General features: G+C 33.0%; 1 protein-coding gene across 5 annotated transcripts; it reads left to right on the plus strand.

Annotated features, from left to right (window-relative positions):
* The first annotated feature begins 97 nt into the window (after window positions 1-97).
* AP5M1 (adaptor related protein complex 5 subunit mu 1) lies at window positions 98-22,701 on the plus strand. 5 transcript variants are annotated; one of them, XR_004956225.1, is made up of 10 exons: window positions 98-443; window positions 4,540-5,185; window positions 9,249-9,476; window positions 10,850-10,989; window positions 11,996-12,081; window positions 12,174-12,292; window positions 15,007-15,103; window positions 17,277-17,355; window positions 18,065-18,160; window positions 19,453-22,701. XR_004956225.1 is itself a non-coding variant. In XM_016156116.2 (9 exons), the coding sequence occupies exons 1-9, from the start codon at window positions 370-372 to the stop codon at window positions 18,093-18,095; spliced, it is 1,500 nt and encodes a 499-aa protein (XP_016011602.2). In that variant the 5' UTR covers window positions 98-369; the 3' UTR covers window positions 18,096-22,701. The 5 variants fall into 5 exon arrangements, 3 of the variants coding, with proteins under 3 accessions (XP_016011602.2, XP_036094448.1, XP_016011605.2); XR_004956224.1 differs by having other exon boundaries at window positions 19,475-22,701; XM_016156116.2 differs by having other exon boundaries at window positions 18,065-22,701.
* The last annotated feature ends 1,500 nt before the right edge of the window (window positions 22,702-24,201 follow it).

The raw sequence follows: 24,201 nt of genomic DNA on the forward strand, positions 1-24,201 counted from the left end.
CCGGGTTGGCTGTCGGGAGGGGCCGACGGACGAAGCAAACAGTCGGTGAACCGCTGAGAGGCTCGTCGCTAGGGCGAGTGAGGAACTGTGATCCTTGCGGGCCACCATCCCGGAAGTGGAATTTAAAGGAAGCAAATATTAGGGCGGCTGGGAATAAATAAGTTTCTAGAGATTTTAGATGCGGATGCACAGAACTTTTTGTGATGTGTGTCGGCCAGGAGGGACTCTGAGCCCGACCTGTTTGTGGTGGCGCAGAAGTGGCTAAGGATGAGTGAGCCTAGGGCCTTCTAAGAGTCCGTCTGGGAAAGCCGATCTGCGCTCTTCCTCGTTGGCGGCCTCAGAGGCGAGCTCATGCGTTAGCGGCGTATCATGGCCCTGCGGGCAGTGTGGCTCATAAGCCACGAACCAGGGACCCCACTCGGTGGCACCGTCAGATTCTCCAGGTAAATGATGAGTCGGAGGGGTGGATGATGTAGCCTAGCTTTGTGATGCAAAGTATCCCTGGTTCGCCACCTTGGGCGAGCTACTTAACCTTTATTTCATCTGTTTAATGAAAATTTAACAATACTACTTGATAGTGTTGTGAGAATAAAATGAGTCTGTGCCTGGCACATACTAAGTTTTATGTGTTTTCCAATACAGTATTAGTATTACCGTATCAATTAACTCCACCTGCTTAGGATTGATATGGAGATGATGAAAAAAGATGATGAAGGAAATTTATTGAGCACTACACATGTTTAAAATTTTTCTTTCATTAATAAAATTCAAGGACATTTTAACTCGTTCTGGAAAATCCTTGCTGAGCAGTATCAACGTTGTTATTTTCATCTTATGTTTCATTAGTAGAAAATTTTAGATCGTTTCAAGTTTCTAATTACTAAAGAAAGATTTTAAAGTACAAAATTAAATTGTATTCGCATTTTCTTAAATGGTATATATAAGCTGACCTGGTTCCAGTTTTAGAATTTGCCACATTTTATCAAGATGCAGTCACTCATTGTAAATGTGGGTGGCATTTGGGGACTCTTTCACCTTTTATTCTCAGTGGCTATTGACAGTTCTTGCCAACAAATTCCTTCTTCCCTGAGTTAAGCTCAGTGGTGAAGTAGCATAGCTCTGAATTGAGGTTGAGGCAGATAGAGATAAGTGTGATTTTAAATGAAAAGTGGTTGGCGATATGCATGTGAAAAATTCCCTCTTTGCAACCTAAACTGAGTTGATGAGGGCATCAGAGTTCGAGTTTACCATTTTCCCCCAGGATACATGACTGACATTTGTTGTGGTACCTCAAGTAAGGAGGTTAATAATATTCTTTAGTATGGTTCACCAGCCTCATTGATATAACAAGGTAGACCAAGTTTTACTTATATATTCCTTTGAGTATCTATATATCTGCCATTCTCCCCCACCTCACAGGTAACTCATATCTTTGTTGCTATCCTGTATTTGTGTGTTTGTGTATGCATTTTTCAAATTACATAATTATGCTATAGACTTCATTCCCTTTTCTTGTTGGATTTCTCAGCAATATTTTTAAGGAACTTTCATGTTATTTTGTGTTCCTATAGAGCAGCACTGTTCAATAAAATTTTCTGCATTGATGGATGTGGAAAATGCTCTAAATTTATGCTGTCACTAGCCACATATATTGAGCTTTTGAAATGTGTCTGTTGTAACTGAGGAACTCAATTTCATTTAAGTTTAAATAGTCACATATGGCTAGGGCCTTCTATATTGATCAGTGCAGATCGAGGCCATTACTTCTACTTGCTCTGTAGTACTCCATGATTTACATCCTCCACACTTTACCTGTCCCAGTGATGATATCCCAGGTTACCTCGAACTCTTGCATCAGAACGCTACTGCCGTAGATATTCTCAGACGACCCTATGCTGATTTTGACTGAATATTACTAAATAATTAGCTCCTCAGAATACTTTCACCAGTCTACACATTAAGCAGCGGTGAGCAAGGGTTTTTGCCAGTACAGTATCTATATTTTCATTGCTTTTCTCCGTGTAGCAATAATTAGCCCTTTGGGTTTCCTATTCTGTAAATTGCCTGTACATATCCTTTGTTCATCTTTTCTTTAAGAGTTACTGGGTTTTTTCCTGTTAATTTACCAGAGTTTATTGTGTATTCTCAATATTAGTCCTATGTCATTTTTAGCTATCACAGATATTTTCTCTTAATGTATCATTGTCAATTAACTTTGTGTTGCCCTTGGTTAAAAGAAATCACTAATTCTATTGCAAGCAAAATAGTTAATACTTTGGAAGATTTGTTGAAGTCTTTCCTTACTCTTATTTTCTAAAGATATCGTCCTACATTATTATCTCTTTATCATTTTATCTGTTACATTTAAGTCTTCTTCTGTAGTCCACCTTTGGATGTGCTATTAATGAAGGAATCTCATTTTGTTTTTCTCTATACCGTGGGTCAGTTTTCTAACATCATCTTCCAAACAGTATATATTTTCTTAATCAATTTGTTAGGCTATTGATAGTTTATTATGTCTCCCATATAAACATTGGTCTGCCTCAATTCTATCACTTTGTCTCTTCTTGTACCAATACCACACTGTATATATATCTGTGGCTTTATAGCTTGTCTTAGTATTCCATAGAGGTAAGATTTTTTTTTTCCTGCTTTTTAAAAGCTCCTTGAAGAAGTCATGCTTGTTTTCAGAAATTTTTCCCCACTGTATTCAGAATATTTCAGAAGAAAATTTCAGATATGTTTGGGTGGATATTTCAACATCTCCACAGACGCAGCAAGTTGAGTTCAAATAATTTACCTGTCACCAATTCTGTAGTGTTAAATTTTATTATTTTCAGTTTTTTGACCTCTTGGGGCTGGTAGTATGCACTGGCATGTTATTCACATATATGCCAAAGGATAATGGCTATGATTTAATTTTAAAAAGCAAATGATCTTCTCTGTATCTAACTTGGTTTAGATTCTGTTTTAAAGATTTGCTATATAGATAGTAATACTATCAGATTAAGTCTGGCTGAGGTTGGTATTGTACCAACATCATCTTCCAAACAGTATATGTATATATATATATATATATATATATATATATATATATATATATATATATATATATATAGTTGTAGGACCATTTAAAGTTTCAATCCTAGTGCAGAAAAGACCTAGAATAAATCTGAATGGCAGATTGAGTCATCTGACAAAAATATTTATTGAGCACATATTGAAGCATTGTGAAAGGTCCAAGATTAATTTCTTATCTTTACATTGAATCATGAGATTCTTCCACTTAAGAATTCTAATAATCCTCTAGATAACTAGTAGACAAGCACTATACTAGAGTTTGGTCCAAAGTTCTCAACTATTCTTATCTAGAGACTCAGAGAAAGAAGTGGTATTCACCTACTAGTTTATTACAGGAGTGCTAACTAATTCTTACCCTTCTCAATCAAGAAAATGCATCAGAATGTGAATTGAATGATTGAGATGCACTAATACATTGATAACTTTGAATACATTCTTATTTTTCTTTTTTAAGATTGTTAGTAATCGTCAATGTTTTGTTAGTAGTATCAGTGAAAAAGATTATTTTGGTCAGGTGTGTTTTTGATCCTTGATAAGAATTACTGATGTGTTCTCTAGCCATCTTTTTATTTTACAAGAAAACAGACGAGGAAATTAGATGATTCACACAAAAGTTAATAGCCAATAGATGACTTTGTTATGGACTTTTGAAGTCTCCACTAGAGAAGTAAGAAATAGGGAAAGAACATATTTTTTGAACTAGGAAAATGTGATCTCTCATTTCTATAAGTGAGCAAAAGCATCTTCTGTTCTTCCACCAAAAAAGGGATGAATTAGTAACTTACCATTCAGCCCAGAGGATGCAAACCATAAAAGATTATTCAAATTTTATTATTTTTATTACCTTATAATATATTCCAGGACCATAGAAGTAAACCATTATTATTAAAATGCTCTTATGTATTTTTGTAGGAGTTGACAAGGCTCAGTGTACATGTTATTCACTATAGGTTGAGTAGAATAGAACATTTCTTTTTATAATTGTATCATCTCAACTAGTGAATTCAGAATTGGAGAGGATTAAATTAACCACTTCTTTTGTTACTACTCTACCAGATGGCATCATAAAAAAATTCTTATAGGTGTCTAAAATGTGTCCAGTATACACTTCTTGCCTACCAAGTGTGAATCTGAGCAGCCAAGAGACTAGAGTTTTGAATTAAAACCATGTGCTCTACCTATTTTAAAAACTAACTAAATTGAATTATTTTTAGTACTAGGAAGTGATACTTTATCATTTGAGGTAATACCAAGTATCAACAGTCACTATAGTCAGAACTTAACATGTGACATTTTTTTGGATGTGGTTTTCATGGGGGTGTGTATATATCTGTTAATGTGCATTTGTTGTTATTTTTGTTTGCCTTGTGTTTTGAGGGTTTTTGTTTGTTTTTAGATTCTTCTATTTTTATTTTATTTGAATGAATCATTTATAATGTTTTTGCTTCCATAATGCAGACGGTATCCAACTGTTGAAAAACGAGCCAGAGTCTTCAATGGAGCAAGTTATGTGTCTATTCCTGAAGATGGTCCCTTTCTTAAATCGTTACTCTTTGAACTCAGATTATTGGATGAAGATAAGGACTTCATGGAGAGTCGTGATAGCTGTTCACGCATCAATAAAACATCTGTTTATGGACTCCCAGTCGGAGGTGAAGAACTCTGGCCGGTTGTTGCTTTTCTGAAGAATGGCACAGTATATGCTTGTGTTCCACTAGTTGAACAAACTTTATCCCCTCGTCCACCATTAATAAGCATTAGTGCAGTTTCACAAGGCTTTGAACTTCTTTTTGGGATACAGGATTTTCTTTACTCAGGTCAAAAAAATGACACTGAGCTAAATACAAAATTGAGCCAATTGCCTGACTTGCTTTTACATGCTTGTCCATTTGGAACTTTGTTAGATGCCAACTTACAGCATTCATTGGATAGTATTAATTTTGCTTCTGTGACTCATCCACAAAAACAGCCAGCCTGGAAAGCTGGAACATACAAAGGAAAACCACAGGTTTCTATTTCTATTACTGAAAAGGTAAAATCCATGCAATATGATAAACAGGATATAGCAGATACTTGGCAAGTTGTTGGAACTGTCACTTGCAAGGTGAGCTTTTTCTCAGGTACTTGTATTACCATAACACTTAACTATGAAAAGGAAAACTTGTTAACTTTTACTTTGTATTGTTATATGACATTTTGATTTTTATCGTAAATAGCAGTCATCAGACATTAGATTCATGTGAAAGTTTGTAATGTTACCGTTTTGCATGCCTTACAAATTGTATTAGTTATGTATTGCATAATGAATTGCCTCATTATCCCAACAATGAACGTTTACTATCCTCAGAGTTTCTATGGGTCAGTACTTCAAGAACAGCTTAGCTGGAACTTCTAGTGTGTAGTCTTTCATGAGTTCACAGTCAAGATTTCAGCCAGAGCAATAATAGTCAACTGAAGGTTTGATTGGAGCTCGAAGATCTATTTGCACAGTGGCTCACTCACATGGGTGGTTAACTGTAGTAGGCTTAGTTCTTTCATGTGGACTTCTCAACATGAGATACTTAAGAATGTCTCACAACTGGTGACTGATTTCCTGTAGACAAAATGATTAGAGCGACAAAGACAGACACAAAGTACAGGTAAAAGCTGTTCTTTTTATAACCAAGACCGAAGAGCTCATATAGCATCACTTCCACCATTTTCTCTTCATTAGAAGCAGGTCACTAAGTATGGTCCACATTTGAGAGGTCTGGAATTAGGCTTCGCCTTTAAAAAAAAAAAAAAAAAAAGTAATGTCAAAGAATTTGTAAAAATGTTTTAAAACCATCATATGTATTTTCCTTTTTTTCTAGAGGGGGATGAATCAATAAATCTCTAACTTAATATCTAAAACCAATTTGAAGGGCTTTCGTTTTGTTTAAACAAGTCAGTAGATTAATATAGGGTTCTCTGGTTTAAGTTAGAAAATGGGAAAAGACAATAGAAATAACAGCATAGTTAGCAGTGATCAGTGCCATGTTAAAAAATGATCCAAAATAAAAAACTTCCAAGTACAAGTTCTACAAATGCATATTAATATTCTCAGATACCTTTATTTTTCTGATATCTTTTTTTATTCTCTACATTTATGAATATAAACTTTTTATATACCAAACTTAATGATTAGTAGCTATGTACAAATCCTGTAGATAAAAATAGATTTCAAGAACAGAATTGGAACAGTCCTGGCAAACAAATTGGATCTCTTCTTTCCTTTTTAACTTTAAAGTGACCTAAGAGTTGATGTGTCTGTTTTAAACTCACTTCCATCATGATCAAAAATAAATTTCAGTTATTAACTTTATAAGAAATAACTATTGTGCATAGCACCAAAATTGAGATGTTCATGGATTATGTTATTCATAAATCTTTAAAGTAGTTGAATTCTCTTTCTTGTAAGTTCCATAAGATAAAAGGAAAATTCGCTATTTGTTTTTTTTCATTCTGTGACAATAAGTAGGGAATATGTTATATATGATTTACTACTAATTAGTATCATGGTATAAATGTCTGTTTATTGATAGGTTAACCTTCTTTTATGCCGTATGGGAATTTTAGATTGAATCCTGTTCCTAGTCTAACACAAATTATCATGATGGAAAATTTCATCAAAAAACTTTCTTTTAAAAATAAAAAGAATAGATGCGTACCTTCACCCACATGCTAAATGTTTCTTTAAACTTGTATATAAATATAACTGTTAGCCAAACATTTTTTAAGTATTTTAGAAGCTTAGTATTTTAAAGGAGTTTAATTGTGAAAGCCTATTGTAAATGGAAATAATTATCTTCATTTTATCTTAGTCCTAGTAGAATACCTGGTAAACTGAAAGCTAAATGGACTGAAGTTTTAGTCCCCACTCTACCGCTAATTCTCTGTGAGTCTTTGGAAAAGTCACATCATTTTTTTAATCCTTTGTCATATTTAAAATAGGTAAGTTCCTAGGCCCCTTCTGTTTTTATAATTCCTAGTTAACCAGATTTACATATACTAGATTGGTTTAAAGGGTAGTACATAGATTTCTTCTAGAATGGATGTTCTCATTCTATAGTGAATGACTGGTGATATGGTACTTTAAATGCCTAGGAAGTGGGTAATTTGTTTTTGATTTTCATAATGATTACAATTTTATAATCTCGTTGAGTATGTTAGAAGCCACTAAGTATAAACCAAATATTTTTGAAATTCTATAGTATTTGCTATTAATATTTGCTTATTTTCTTATCTCCATAAATATCTGTCAAAAAACAAAACTTGTTCTTGCTAGTTCACGTATAAAGAATGAAGTAGCAGATGGTTTAGAAGTTGAAACACTAAAATATTTTTAAATTTTATAATAAGATTATTTGGCATTTTTATTTTCAAATGTAATTGACATTGTAACTCATGAAAAGGCACTAATTATATATGACATTGTTCATAATGCCTCCTTGCTCTTAAGTGCTTACATTATATAGCACGTATATTCTTGAATTAACGCATATGTCAGGCAGTACATAAAACCTAAAGACATGAAATATTTCATATTAGAATGGAAAACAAAGGTAGGTCCATAATTAGAAAAAGATATCTATTCAACAAACATTTTTGCAGTGTCTCTTATGCCTAGCAATGTGCTAGGCACTAGAGAGATGAAGAAAAATATAACAAATCTTGCTTTCAAAGAACTTACATTATCAAGAGAGAAACAGGCAGAGGCAAATACCTATAGGGGTGAATAGTTATTAGATGAAATAGACTGTGCATATGATGGTGGAACTAACTGCTTGCATTTTGAGCTAAGCATTATACTTGCTGAGTTTCACTAATTTTTAAATTAGTGGTCTAGCCTATATATATATACATACATCTCTCTCTCTCTCTCTCTCTATATATATATATATATATATACACACACATATCTCAATAAGCTGTGCATGGCTCAATTGGCTAGTATTAACTGGAGATTTAATAGAGGTAAATGTCAAGTTAGTTGTGGTACAAAGGAAGAACCTGACTACCCACATACATATAAATAAGGTATATCAGTCTGGTTGGGTGAGAAAGAAGCCACTGTAAGATTTATGGGAATAAGTGTGTTTAATATAGGAATTAGGGCTTACTCAATTTTAAGAAGAGCTGAGGGAATAAAAGTGTGATCCTCTAACTGCAGCATTTCAGAAACAGTCACTAAATGACTTCAGTCTGGACAGTTGAAGGAGCTGGAGAAGCCAGGGTTCACAGAGAACTCTAAGAAGCTGTCATGTCAATCCATTACAGCCTTAAAGCAGTAATTCATGGAAAGATCTGGGATAGTGCTACATCTGGCCACCACAGCTTTAGCAGGAGCTCAGTAGAGGTTCGTGAAGCTGTCAATTATGGCTTTCATGACCTTCCAAAAATACTGACTTCCCTTTTTCTTCTACTTTCCCTATCTGTCGTGAGTACCTCTCATTGGCAAACTAATCCAGACCACATAGGAAAGAAAATCCTGGGCTTCTCTACTTGGCAGAAGTAGGCCGTGTAGGTAACAATTTTTGAATGTAGGGCCCCACACAGTCTCAAATAAGCTGATGTTACAAAGAGAAAAGATTGTAGCTGGAGGGAATAATACATATAAAAGCATGGAGGTATACATAAGACATTATGATTTACTCAGGGAAATTCAAGAATCCAGTGTCCACAGCATTTAGTTACAGTTAAAGAGGTAAGTGTGAGCCAAACAATGAAAGGCTTTAAAATTAATACAGTACCAAGAGGAAACTACTGAAAGATCTTGAGCATGGATACAATATAATTAGAAATATGTTTCATCAACATATCTCAGCATCAATGGAGGATGGATGGATTTGTTTACAGGAAAACAAATCTATGACAAATCGTAAGGGCCCGTACCAGTGTGTTTGCAACGAGAATGGAGAAAAGTCAGTGGATTTAAAATAGCTTTCTTCAAGTTTCAGATATAAGCAGAGAGCTCTAGGAAGTATCTGAGAGCGTGATAGAACTATTAACCAGATCACAGAAAGTAAAGAGAATAATGCAGTGAGAGAAAATGAGTTAAGTTGTGGAAAATAACTCATAATTTCAGAAAAGCCTCAAGAAGTATGCTTCTAAGATCTCGCTAAGATCTGTTTCTGTTTGTATTGCAGTGTGATTTAGAAGGAATCATGCCAAATGTTACCGTCAGCTTGAATCTTCCCACCAATGGATCTCCACTTCAAGATATTCTAATTCATCCTTGCGTGACTTCTCTTGACTCTGCCATTCTAACTTCTAGTAGCATTGATGCACTGGATGATTCTGCATTCAGTGGACCGTACAAATTTCCATTCAGTCCACCATTAGAGTCATTCAACTTATGCTACTACACTTCCCAGGTAAACAACCTTGGAGGAATTGAGAGGTAGCTAATCGTCATACTTAAGAATTCTGTTTTAAGCGAATCATTCATATATTTGGTCCAAATGAGAACTTTTCTGGAGTTATTTATCAGACAGTAATTGATGAATGAAGGTGAAGATTCAGCTCTTTGAATAGGATGCCTCTTATCTCTGGTGTCTGAAACAGCATTGAGTGGTTTTCAAAGTTATGGGATTTTTTTTTTTTTTAATGTTCCCTAATAAGGAGTCCATGGTATAGGATAGATCCTGGTATGATTTAGTCATGAGCATGTAAAAATACCTATAATCCTAGGCAACTGTGGTTACAAATATATAAATTAATGGCTGTTGCTTATTAAACAACTATTGTGTCAGACATTGTCCTAGGCACTTTATATATTTTTTTCTCTAGTACTTTTAAAACCCATAAGGTTGGTACAATTAACCCCATTTTACAGATGAAGAGAGTCTCAGAGAAGTTAAATGACTTGCACAAGGTAGTATAACTGATAATTAGCAGAGCCTAGAATTCAACCCAAATTTTCCAGACTCCAAAACCTAAAATCTTTTCTGCTATACCATTTGTCTCTTTTCCTGATTGCGAATCGATAGTTTAGGAAAACCTACTCAAGCTAGCTTAAGTAAATGGAATTTATTTTGAGAATGTAAGAGGCAATCTTACTGTCATACAAGGATGAGAAAGTAGACCCAAGATGTACTAGAACTAGAACCAGAAGATTAAAATTAAAATCACTCTGTACTCAAGGTCTACACTGTCTCATCTCTGCTTCTCAGACTCCTCTTCTAACTGGCTTTCTCTGCTTGCATGTGACCTACAGCTCTAGGACCTATACTGTGTAAGTAGGGCCTTCCTATTTCTGACTTCGCATGTACCAGAAAGAGTGATTAGCTCACCCCAGCCTACAGATTGTCTCCCTTTCAATCAGCTGTTGATAACCAATTTAGTAAGCTAGTGCTGAGGTAGTGAGTGGGGGTGTCACAAGATACAAATGGGGCAGCAGGAACTGTGGGCAGGGTGTCAGTGATCAATATGTCTAAGTGCACATCCTGTATTGCAGATCATGGAAAACCTGGAGGAAGAGAACCTGTATGAGCAAGAGTAGGAAAATGAATATATTGCACACCTTTTTTGTCTCTGAAAACAAAAAGAGATGGGAGAATCTCTGCCCTTAGAACAAAAGTAGCTCCATTATCTATTATCGAAACAACTTAGAGTAATCCATTAGTCATTAAAGTCATATCTATATATAATGACTATATTCCTGCAAGTCTTTTTTCTCAATCACCATTGTTATTTTAGACCCATTAACCTGAGAATTATGTAAAAATTTGTTTATGTTTGTTTCCAGGTTCCTGTCCCACCAATTTTGGGCTTTTATCAAATGAAAGAGGAAGAAATACAACTAAAAATAACAATTAATTTAAAACTTCATGAAAGCGTGAAAAATAATTTTGAATTCTGTGAAGCTCATATACCTTTTTATAATAGGTAAGAATAAAATAACATGACGACATGATTTCTGCCTTCCTTAGTACATATCCCTTGCCTTACAATAAATTACTTGTATTTTTTACCTTATTTTTAAGGTATTTTTATGTTATTCAAATGAATGCTGATTCCGAGCCAAAACATAATCATAAAAATAATCTCTTTACCTTTAAACACGTCTTTATTTCACTGGTAAAACTTGCTAATAAATATAAACTTAAGCCAGTGTAGCTTCCTAGGGGATTATTTCACTCCTGGCTTTATTCCTAGCAGTTTCTCTGTATTCTACATGCAAGTCAAGCCCAATAATCAACTACCTGGTGGATTAAGACATTTATATCATAAGATTTCAATTGATCCTGAACAACTCTGAATTTGGGCCGCCAAACCCTATGCAGTTGAAAATCCACATACAGTACAACCCGAAATTTACTGGATTTCGTTAACCAATGTCTCACACACACACACACACACACAAAATTTTTTAATTTAAAAAAAGAAAATCCACATATAACTTTTGGCTCCGCAAAATCCTAACTACAGTAGGTCTTTCACATCTATGAACTGGATTGATAAAGTTGACCTTTGAACAACACAGGTTTGAACTATGTAGGGACCTGTGTCGTTCAAGGGTTAACTGTACTTCCACATCAATTCTTTTAAATTTGTTCTACAGCGTAGTTCTATTCATAGGATGTCTAAATATATAGTAAAATCATAGTTTCAATGTTATGTCAGTCCATTGTGTTAATACATTCCATGTAAGTTTATAATTGTCTTTAGAATTAATAAAATGTAGATCATCACCAAAAATATCTATTATGTTTCTGGTGTTTTTCAAGATACAGTGTTTGTTACTTAGTCTCTGTTCTACAAACTTGAATATAGATATGTTTTTATGCTGACCTTGTATTAAGTAACAGTAGCAAGATTTGACTTAAAGTTCTTAAAACTGTTATATTTGTCCTCATTACTTCTCTCTGTTGTGTCTATTTCTTTTTTAAAGAGGTCCAATCACACATGTAGAATACAAAGTTAGTTTTGGCCAGCTCGAAGTATTTCGAGAGAAAAGCTTATTGATCTGGAATATTGGTGAGCTAGGTTTTTTTTATTAATTATTTTTCTTTCATTTGCTGAGGATCTACTTAATTTAGAATATTTGATTGGTGTATTTGTGTTTTTAGGACAGAAGTTCCCCAAATCAATGGAAATCAGTCTTTCTGGAACTATAACTTTTGGAGCCAAGAGCCATGAGAAGCAGCCATTTGACCACATTTGCATTGGAGGTACAGCATACTTAAAGGTAAATATGTTTGTATGGCTCACTACATTAGAAACGTTTCTCTTGTTTCTAAATTGCATATATCTCATTGACTTTTTAATGTTTTCTAGCCATTTTTTAAAGTTCTATTATGTCTATGCAAAGTTCTTTTTTAAATTTTTGTGAGATTCTTTTTTAGTATTAGTCACTTCCTGTTTCACTTAATACTTAAAAATATTGAAAATGAAACTTAGGTACGGCCTAAACACTTCAACTTAATCTAGTTCTACCCAACTCTAGTTATCACATTTGAGATTTGTATATAAAAACATGTATGATGTAGTCCTTGTTCTCTAGGGATCTTTCAATGATTCATGTCAATAATTAATCTGCTTTTGGTGTTTCAAGGAAAGTGTTTCAGTAGAAGTAGAGTTTAAGCAAAACTCTGAGGCCCAGATAAGCATAACTATGAAGCCTTGAAGAGTGACTAACATTTGCATAGGTAAAGAGATAATTTAAAAGAGCGACAGATAGCAAAGCATGCTTAGGAATCAGTGCTGGAAATAGTAGTAACACATAAGGCTAGATAAGTGATCTAAGTCTGGATTTTAGATTGTTTGAATCTGACTTTTATTCCTTTGTTACAAAATGTTATACTTTTTTGGGGTATGGGAGTGGTCTTTTAGAAAGCAATACTTTATGAAGTTCAGTCTAGAATGGATGTGAGGAAGATGAGTTAAACAAAAAGCTAGAGACAAAGAAAGTATTTTAGCTATATTAGTATTCCAGATGAAAGGTAATAAGTTAAAGGTAAATGAATGAGCTAGTATAGAGAAACGAAGGAAGTAAAAGGAAGAGAATGCTATAAGAGTTGTAAGAAAGGTAAAGCCTTGGTCACTAATTAAATATAGAGACAAGAAATAGTTTTTATTTAAGATACTGTTATTAAAAATACATATATAACTTAAACCAGACTTGAAGTCCCAAGAGGGCAGACCATGTGAATCTCATTCATTGTTTTACTACCAACATCTAATCTAGTACCTAGCACATAAATATTTGCTGAATGGATTGATATACTTAGAAGAAATTATTGATATGGAGAAAGGTAGGAGGGAGTGGGCTTCATATCACTATAATATAACATATCCCAATATAAGTGTCCAGTAGGTAGTTAAAAACCTGGAGCTCGATTCTGAAGAGAGAGCTCAACTATGTATAGGATTTATGGGTTATCCATGGGGAAGAAATAGTTGAGTCATTGGAAATGAATAATCAGGAAAAGATGAGAGAAAATAAGGAAGAAGATTCAGAAGAACCAATGAAGGAAATTGAAGGAGTGATCAAAAAGGTAGCAAGAAATCCTAAATAGGATGATATCAAATCAAAGAAAAAAGATCGAAATCTATCTGTAAAAGCAATTAGGGGAAATGGTAGTGAAGTCAGAAGTATACTAGCGATAATTTCTTCTGTCATGGCTTCAACAATGTCCACAAGATTTGTTTCAAGGATTATTATAAAAATTTCTAATTCCACATATTTTTCAGAAAAAAAAATGTGGGATGTTAGTACACTATGTCTTTCAATAGTAGAGATTATGACTTTTCTATTCATATCTAGCACCTCACCAGTTATAGTTTAGTCAAAAGCATGTACCATATATTTGTGTTCACTCACTAGATTTATTTTTATAATATTTAATAGTGTGGAAATCAACCTTTTTGTAACTTCCAGCATCCAGATAAGCAAGCAATTACACCAAATAAGCAAGCAAGAGCCCTTTACTATTCAAGGTAATTTGAATTGCAACAAGAAAAAAATTGCAAAGATCTGAAAATTACATTCATCAGTTAGGTTGGCAATCAAAACGAGAAAGTTAGGAAACAGGAAAAAATTAGCAGGGAAGGGAGATGGAAGAAAAAAATATATAGAAAAGATATCAGGATGTTGCAAAATCAGAAGCTTTTAGCAGTAAAGATGAAGAGAACCACAGCAAAAGGAGACTGGAGCTCTGTAAGATATAGACCTTTCATAGTTAGAGTGAATATCATTCTGACTCAGAGGCACCCAGCACCATGCCTTCAGAGAAGGTACTGATGTTCCTCTCTATTATAGTACAACATAATAATTGGCATTTATACTGATGATGCCACATTATCAATTAAATCCAGAAACTATGGATTACATTTTAGAAAGGTTTTATAGGTGAGAGATAGGGTGATTTTGGTTTTAGTAATTGCATTCTTGTGTTTTCATAAGTGATGTATACGTTTCTGCCTGTAGGAGAATTATGATCTGAAACATATCACAATCACAAAGCCTTAGAGATAGAAGAAAATATACAGAGCACCAAACACCATAGGGGAAGAAGCACCAGCTTTTGTAGTCAGTCATGTCTGAGTTACAGATGCCAGCTCTGCTACTTACATGTTGGGATGCAAATTGCTTCTATCTCTGTTTGGAAAATAGGGATACCTTGCGGTATGGATTAGAGTTCATATTATTGAAGTGTCTGGTATGTGTTAAGCACATAATAATGGCAAACTCACAGAGAAACAACCCTAATGCAAAGGGGAAATGGTACATGTACTTGTATACATCTACGTGCGTACACACATATTCAAGTTTAATATTTATGATTTTAATTTTTTGAACTGTGTAAAGTAAATTCCTAAAACTATGTTAAGAGGAAAAAAGTGTGACCATTATTTTTACCAAAGAATCACCTTAATTTGGTACATTTCTTTTTTTTCTAGCTTCATTTTAGGATCTTAGATTACACACTTACTGGGTGTTACGCGGATCAGCATTCAGTTCAAGTTTTTACATCAGGAAAACCAAAAATAAGTACATGTAAGTTGCACAGATTCAAACTAACTTGAGGGAATGAAAATGGTGTCACACAGTTATTACATAAGGTAAAATTAGAATGTAACAGAAAGAGATCTGAGAATAATCCCAATTATCAAAATTCTAGCCTGAACCTATTCTTTGTATAAAATTGTATCCTGTTTATTAAATTGTCTGAATGAGCAGGGATTGGCATAGAGGTGGGCTTTAGTATAAAGTTGTATTTGTGTTCTGTTTATAATATTTAATTTTATTTAGAGGCTGTTCACAGGTGCTTTGACAAAGATTTAAGTCTGGCTCAGACAATTCATTATGTGTAATTTTAGGCAAATTAGAGACCTCAAAGTTTTAATTTCCTCTCTATAAAATGGAAATGATAGTATTATTTACCTCGAAATTGTTGTGAAGTTTAAATAGAATTATATCAACCAAGTACTTAGCATGTTGCTTAGCATGTAGCATGGATTCAATAGATTTTAAATATGATTATTTAAAATTTTACGTATTTCTAGCAAATGTTGTAGTCAATGAACATTACTTAGTACCCTCTCTATATTACAAATAGGAAAGCAATAGAAAGAAGGTTTCCTGCTTTTGGTGTGTTTGTTGGTTATAAAAAAAATATGTATATAGTGTACATGAAATATAGGGAGACAAAAAGCAATTTGTAAATCAATTCAGAATTATTTAATTTAGATCAAATGCATACACATAGCATAGAACAGAAAATGGGGTAGAGTTAGCTAAACATAAGTAGAACTCTTGCCTCTTATTAAGGAGAATAAACTATTATATTTAGGTAAGTATTTATAAAGATTAAGGTTTTTAAAATAGGAAAGATAGGACAGGACTTTTTACTTGAAAGTTTCAAACAATTATAGAACTCAGAACTACAGAATTCTAAGTAATTACTTGTAAAGAGCAGTAATAAATTCTTTGTAGTGTAATCAGAATAAGCCATATTCTTTACATCTGTAGGCTTTCCCTGTATTTTCTACTACATTGTTTTTTGGTTGTTTTTTAAAGAAATGCATATATATGGGATAGTATTCATGATGCATTTTTTCGTTAAGGCATAACATAGTTACGTCAGTTTGGACAAACCAATGGTTTTGTCTAAATGTAAATAAACCAATATTTTAGATTATATCTGTAGGATACTGAACATAAATGTTAATTTAAATAATAATAGCTAACATTTATTGCTTACTATGTGCCAAGCACAGTTCTAAGTATTTTATGTGTGTTAACTCATTAATTCTCACAGCACCCTGTCAAGTGTTGTTATCTCCATTTTACAGATGTAGATGCTGACAGAACAGAGAGATTGGGATCACATAATTGATAAATGGCAAAACTGAGAATCAAACCCAAGTGGTCTGGCTCTGGGGCCTGGCCACTTAACCAATATGCTATGTTGCCTCTCTACGTTACTAAGTTTCCAAACTGAAAGCAATAAAATAAAAAAGATAAGATAATATATATCCTTTTCATTTTGAAGAAGGGCATGAAGAAGAATGGTAGAAAAGGCAGAATTGAATATTTAGTGATATGTGTAATAATAAGAATTTACATGTGACTAGTTCCAAATGAGCATTATCTCAATTTTACATGTCAGAAAACTTCAAAGAGGTTATCATTTGTCCAAAGCTACAAAGCTATTAAGACAAAAAAGCTTAAATTTGATCAGAACTATCAGAAACTATCGAAGCAATCTTTTAAAAACATTATTAGGAAGTCGGCTGTTTATTTCTATCTCTGAAACTTTGAGTGAAAGAGAATAATAAGATCAGAATCAAGACCATGGGAAAGAGGTTACTAGAGGGAAAACAATAAAAAATGTTTTTATATTGTAGTTGTAGTTGAAGTAATGGTCCACAAGAAACAAAATTTAGGGAAAATGTGAGGAAAAAATTAGGCAAAAAAAAAACTTAGGCATCAGTGAGGAATATTGGCATAAATTTGGCATAAATAACCTTAAAGATGGGTTATTTATTTAATAAAAACATATTTTTCAAGTAAGAGTTTCAAGCCTTGAGAAAGTCAAAGTAAAATGAATATTTCAAAATATTGCCTTCCTTGAAAAATTTATTGTTCCACAATTTTAAATATCATGATTTGGCTGTCTTATTGAATTTTTGTCAAGATGATACAGTCTTATCATTTTTTTTTTCAGATCGGAAACTAATTTCTTCTGACTATTACATCTGGAATTCTAAAGCTCCTGCTCCAGTAACATATGGATCATTATTACTGTAATTATTTCACATTTAAACATGATTTATACAATAGCATAGCTTAAATTAAATCATAATCTTAATATGTGTGCTTAGTACCTATGTGTGAAAAAAATTATTGAATGATTTAATTATAAAAATGCTCGTTTGATGTTTTTAGTCTAACATAATTTGAAAAAATATTTTAAAGACTAATGTCTCCAATTTTGTTAGCCTTTGATTTTACTCAAATACAATTTAGAGTGTAAAATAGTAGTGAGTCACTTTAGGCTTATTTTAGACTAGTCTTGGGTCATCCTGCCACACATGTTCCTTCCTGTGCCTGTGACAGACCTGGCTAATCTATCACAGCCCTCTCTCTTTCTCTGAGCCTTCTCGGACACAGGCTCAGGCTCCTATTCAGTACAGAGCTGCAGGTAGCCACTCCTGATGGCTTGTAGATGATGTGCAAAAAAAACTGCTTTACTCTTCCAAACCTGAGTACTAAGCTTCCAGTACATCGTGTTGTTCCAGAATACCAGCGACCACATTAGAACAACTGTAAATCTCTTGGAAAAAAAAGCCAGTGAAAACAAAGGAAAATTGTTTAAATAGTAACCTGTTCTTAAACAGAGCTATCCTATTGACTAATAAATAATCTGCATAATTCTACGTAAGGTGTTTATCTCTGTTCTAGAGTTACTTTTCTTGTAAGCTTATTAATCTGCTACAATGACATTTTGCTTAGGGTGTCAGCAAGAATTCTAAGGGTGGAATAACCTTCAGAAGACGAGCATAGTGTTTTGCGATCACAATGTCTGCAGCCAAATTTTTAAAGATAAATGTAGGTATAATGTTGTTTTTTTCATGTTTTATTATATTAAAATTCACTAATGAATGAATTCAAAAGCCATTCTGTGGAGAGTATCATTTAATTTTATTTTAGTAGCATATTTCAGTCTTATTCTCATGTAGCATATTTTCTTTAAATTTGTCACTCTCACTTTCTTGTTAGCATTCTTTTGGTTTCCTCAGGAACATCTTGTCATAGTCTTTATTCTCTTTACCTGTCTTTACAATTGTATGTCTCATTCTGCTTTCAAACCAGTTCACTGTCAAGTTGGATTTTGAGGGACCCTTCATGAAAAGATGAAATCTCAAGATCCTCAAAACTTAATCCATGTCATTTCTTTTTACAGAACAGAAGTAGAAGCATTATATAAAAAAAAAAAAAAATACGTTACAGATTAATATTCAATCAAACTATATCTTGGTTTTTATTTTTTAATGAGTCTTCTAAATAAAAGTTGAGAAAAAGCTGCTAACTCCTTCGAAGTGAGCTGTGATAGTTTGAAGGGATATTGCATATAAATTTAGGATTTGAAATATAATTTTTTAATTAAAGTCAGTTCTACTCATTATAAACTCTCTTTTTCTGCAAGGCATTATCATGGCACAATGTTCTCTGTTCAGAATTATCCCAAATAATAAAGGAAATAGAATAACTGCCTGACCAGGACATTAACTTGTTATTCTAGTCTAATCATAGTAAAAAACTTTCCTTTTGAAAGAATAAAAAAACTATTTCCCTTAAGCTTTTGATCTTCCTTAAACTCAAGGAAAGCTTAACATTAAAATTAAAGAAACCGTTTGGACATCTCGATTGTATAATGTTTAGCAAAGGACTCTAATGTAAGCAAGAGGTATTTATCTAATGAGTAGGCAGAGATTCGGTATAATGATCCCCTAGGGAAAACTTTCTTTATAGGCAATCAGAGAAACCCGTGAATCTTTGATTTGACATTTCTAGAAACCTAAGGAACATCTAGGGAGTACTGGAAAAGTGTAGGGCAACCTGATGCCATCTATTGCCGTTTTATTCTAACATAACACTACAGAACTAAAACCAACTCATGTTTTCATCCTGTTGAGATCAGCTGGGCACACTGTGATGCTTTTGATTTTGTCTAGAAACCTGTCACTTCAGGATAATTTCTGAAGACAAAGTCTGTTTCCCGTTTGGTAGGTGACCTGTTTAATGTTTTCTCTGTGTCTGGGAACTCCTTAGTGTAATTAGCGACCTTTGAACTCCACAACTAATCCTGAGCTACTTTGTATTCCTTACTCATCTTTAAGGCTGGACCTTTCTTTTCTTCAGAGTCCGCTGCCACAATTAAAGAAGAAACAGCTGCATTTCAAAGGGATTCCGATTCCAGAAGCTTAATCGTGATTGACATGTTCTTATTCTAAGCTATAAGACACTATAAGAGTCCTTTCTTGGGTTAAAACTTCAATCATTTTCTAAAAAATTATCTCACTATGGATTTTATTCATTTTCTTTGATAACTATTCTTTGCATTTTTTTAACTTGAAAGATGCTTTGCGTTTACAGTGAATATGAGCACCTACTTCCAGTTAAAGATTTGGATACTGTCAGACCTACTCTAGATGCAAAATTGCTAAATTCTCTTTGGTGCCAAAATATGATTATGAAATCTGATGTCTATCATATGGGTAATTATTCTTCAGTAGGCCCAAAAGATACAAAACGCATCAAGTTTCTGGAAATATACTCCAGAAACATGGACCATGATTTTGGTAAAACTTGTTTTCTTCAATTTTTACTAAACAATATTTTTAAAACTTTTTAAAGCCAGCAAATACCCTTACAGTGGTGGGCATTTTTTACTTTATAAATAATGGATTGAAATGTCATGTTTGAATTAAATAACCTTGGAAGATTATTTGTTCAACAAATTTTTTTGACTAAACATTAGTCTGTCTCAAAATTTAACTTTTTTACACCAATTCAGTATTTTTAATTAAAATTATTGATTTTATATTGTATGATTTAAGATCTTTCAAAGCACAATTTTCTACATAATAACAACTAAATTTTCTAAAATTTATTTTTATTGTAGTATTTCAGACTACTTTTTATAGATATTCATAAACTCCTGCACCACCCCTAGGAGGTAAGTAGGTCAAGTTTTCATCCAGAGCCTCTTTGGGGGCGGCTGCCACAGCAGAATGGTCGTTTCTAAGACAAAGGTCAGAAAAGGGATGTTAATAAACAGTCCTCAGGTTTAAGGGACTTTTTTAGGATTACATCTTAAATTCCAACAAATCAGATTTAGGAGTTACTGAAAGTGAAATTGATCCATCCCTCATCCAAACTTTGCAATACTTTCCTGTTCTGACATCATTTAGATAGTTAGCTGTATTATCAGATTAGAAACCATTGTACCAGGCTGGTGAAAGGAAAAGGAGGCAAAAAGCTAAACATGGGATGAATTCTGAACCTTTTAACCTGGCTGAAGTACGTTGGTCCCTGTTATGCAAATACCTTCAATCCTCTGCTAAGTTCAGTGGAAATAATTTTCTTGAATGACAGGTTTATTCAGCAAGGATTCAGTTGGTGATTAATCCCCCTTTGATCTAGGGTATTTCACTTAACTACCAGTTACCTCGTTCTGACAAAGTGCAACTGAGATTAGGGAGATCACTAGAACACTACCAGGGTGTGCGTTTATTCTCTCTAACCTTTTAAATTAAGGGCCAAGAATGCAATTTATTTTCAGTATTTGAAGATGTAAAGTCCTGTCTGCTAAGTTAGAAAGTCAATTGAATACCAAATGAAGTTTATTTCTTACGTAATAGAACAAACATTTCTTTTTGCTTTGTCTAACAATGATTTTAGGAAACGTAGGCTTTGAAGGAAGAAGAAACAAAAAGACTACATTCTAAGTATTTCGTCTAGTTTTGTTTCATATAGTACTAGAGTATGTACTTGTTGGCCCTGAGATAACCCTAAAATCACAGTGGTGGCTACCAACTTAGGTTAAGAAGATGCTTCTATTTTATTAAACTGCATGGTTTCTTCCACCTCACCCCAACCCCCCCATTAAAAAAAAATGTCATGCTTTGTGGTAAAGAAATCCAGTTAGGGAAAAACACAATACACAATTACTTAAGACTTCTGATTTCAAAGATTTATTTGTTAACTTCATCTTTTCTTGAGGAAAAGAACTCGTTATGTTCCTGTCATAAGAATAATTGCATTTATTTTCAAAATGAAGATATTTCATAAAGGTAAATAAGGCCATTAAAAAAATACTTCTAAGTAATTACAATCTCAAAATAACCATTTCCACAGTATTGTTTGCTGTTTTTTTCTCCCCCCTCCCCTTTTTTTTTTTGTCATTTAACTGGATACCTCTTCTTCTACAGCTCTAAACTTTGAAATATTCTTGGAATTTTGCACAATAAGATTAAATTTTTAAGCTATGTTTCATGCTAGGTTTCTCAAAAAAAATTTACTTTTAAAAACATCAATATCAATGTCAATACTTATCTTTTAAAATATCAAATTTGGGGGGATCTATTTCTCACATACGTTTCAAGATCCTTAAGAAACTTTTGTAACGAAATTTGTTTTTTAAGTTAAATTATTATAGACAAAGCATTTTTCTAGTAGCAGTTTGTAACATAAGCTATATATTTACATGATTATACCGTGTTTTTGGCTCAAACTTTATGTGACCTAATTTCTAAATTGAAACAATAACTCAAGTGCATGTCTAACTTACCATGGTACCAAACCAGTCTCTCTAGTTTTAATTTAGTAACCTGTTTGCATATATCTTTTGATAGCAAGTTACTTAACTACAGTAAAATTGAGGTTCAGAGAAAATATAAGATGAAAGGCAGGGTTCCCAGCCTATGTTGCTAGGAAACTAGTATTGTTAACAATTCACTATTCAGTGAATATTTAGTTAATAAAATATTGCAATATATTTTGAAATATGCCATCAGAAAAAGAATGTATATAAAATATGTGTATATTTATGTAATGCATATATGTTAGTGAGTGTGACTTAGTAGATTTCTCTATGAAATATTTAGTATCATGTCAGAGGAAGAAGAATAAAGTCAAATATTCGAATATCTTCCCCCCAAATACAATATTAGTTAATAGTAATGAAGAGGTTCATTAAAATGAAAATTTTTAAAGAACTCATGAGATCACTTTTACAAAATTATTAATATTCTTATGAGCTGAAGCCTTTCCCCTAGCTTCTAATTTTTTTCCTCGACTATTTTATGAATATAATAATACTGTCCATATATAGCATGGAGCAATTCAAGGCCTTATCTGTACTACTAGTTTACTGTCTTGTAAGCAGGTTACTCTGAGGTCCAGGTTGATTTCTCTAAGGCCATGGCCAATCTACCTGATTCTTGGCAATATGATGGTAATGTATGATGTACAGCATTTACAGATTGACAGATGCCCTGCAATGGAAACCACCTGTTGAATTGTTTTTCTAGTAGAACATGTGAAAATTTGTATATTTTGATATCATTAAACAGTTAAAAGTAAAACTGTGTTTCTTTCAGATGTCTTCTTTTTTAAGTGATAGTTTATATTAAAAATTGGTTTAAATAACATTTTTAATAATAAAAATGAAAATTTCTATCATAAAATTTTTACTTTTTCTTTCAAGGGACTTGAGTGCCCTCTGCAGGTTATAAAGAGATAATTAATGACTTTTTAAACCCTGATTTTCCCTTTTAGAAGCATAACCAGCGTAAATGTGATCTATTTTATTTATGTTGTTAACTTTGTTAATTTGCCAGCAATTGAAGAAAGAGTTTCTTTTTCTTGCCTGTTTTCTAGTTGTGTTTAGTGTAAAGAATGTAATACCATCGAATTTTCAAAACATTTAGCTGGGGCTCTTTAACTATTGGAACTATACACATTAGAATTAATACACAGTCCCTCACAGAAAGGAAATAAGGAAAACATCTATTTTGAAATGTATTAAAGATGTGGAAAATAACTTATTTCCCATAACATTTTTAGAATGTTATACATTCGAAATAAGCCTTTTTCAATATGCATCTTGTAAAATTTTTTAATTGCATTAGAGTTTTATTTCTTGATCTTGTTGATGAATGATGATTATGTTCAAGCTATAAAACAAGTCTTAGAATTTAAAATGAGGATTGAACAGATACTTTGGTATTATTGTTGCATAGATCAACTGACTAAAATGAGTATTTCTATTCGAAGAGCAAAAGGCAAAAGGTTTTACATATGAGTCCTCATTTCAATGTACCCATATTTCTCAATGGATATAACAGATTAGTTTCTAAAGGATATTGTAGTTCATTTTCTACATATAAAACTATGGAACTGGAGCACCAGCAGCACTCTGATTCACTTAAAGCTTCCAGGGGAACTAAATATGATGAGAACAAGAGGAGTGACTAGATCAAATTAATAGAAATAGATTTTTTTTGCAAGCAACATAATGATCCTGATCATCAACTTTGAAAAGTAAATTAGAACAAGCAAATTGCAGTTGAAAAATTCTTTTGGCACTCTGCTGTTGCTACTCAGCCAAAGGCAAGGAAAAAATGCACACAGTTTTGCATTAACAAAGGAAACATTAAAGTGAATGTTTACATTGTGTTTATTGAAGTGTTCAAAGAATATTTGTTGCATCTTCAACCTGCTGTTCTCCCTACTATTACAGTGCATGAGTGATAATAAAAAGTCATTTTACATTATAGAAAAATAACTTATTTCTAAACTATCTTCAAAATATTTAAGTATCAGACTTAATACTCTCTCTTTAAAAGATTTTCATCTCTAGGAAATGTATCCCATAAAAAAGACTCATGTGCTTGAATATAACTTACGATTATTCCCAAGTGCTGTATGTAACCCTCCTCCTAGAAACTACAACATATAAGAAATGATAAGCTAAAAATAAAAAATAAAATAATTGTGAAATTACTGGTGAGTTTGTAATTAAATATACAATATATTCATTTGAGAAATAACTTGATAATTGAGAGTTTTTGTGAGCTATCATC

This window comes from Rousettus aegyptiacus, unplaced genomic scaffold (assembly GCF_014176215.1).
Source record: "Rousettus aegyptiacus isolate mRouAeg1 unplaced genomic scaffold, mRouAeg1.p scaffold_m13_p_3, whole genome shotgun sequence".
In the NCBI taxonomy this organism is placed as follows: Eukaryota; Metazoa; Chordata; class Mammalia; order Chiroptera; family Pteropodidae; genus Rousettus; species Rousettus aegyptiacus.

Bases quoted from the DNA above. Each gene is read 5' to 3' on its own strand.
- AP5M1 (XM_016156116.2), top strand. From the start codon at position 370: ATGGCCCTGCGGGCAGTGTGGCTCATAAGCCACGAACCAGGGACCCCA. The intron at 15,104-17,276 runs GTAAGTTGCACA...TTTTTTTTTCAG, and splicing joins AAAACCAAAAATAAGTACAT to ATCGGAAACTAATTTCTTCT. The intron at 17,356-18,064 runs GTAATTATTTCA...CATTTTGCTTAG, and splicing joins ACATATGGATCATTATTACT to GGTGTCAGCAAGAATTCTAA.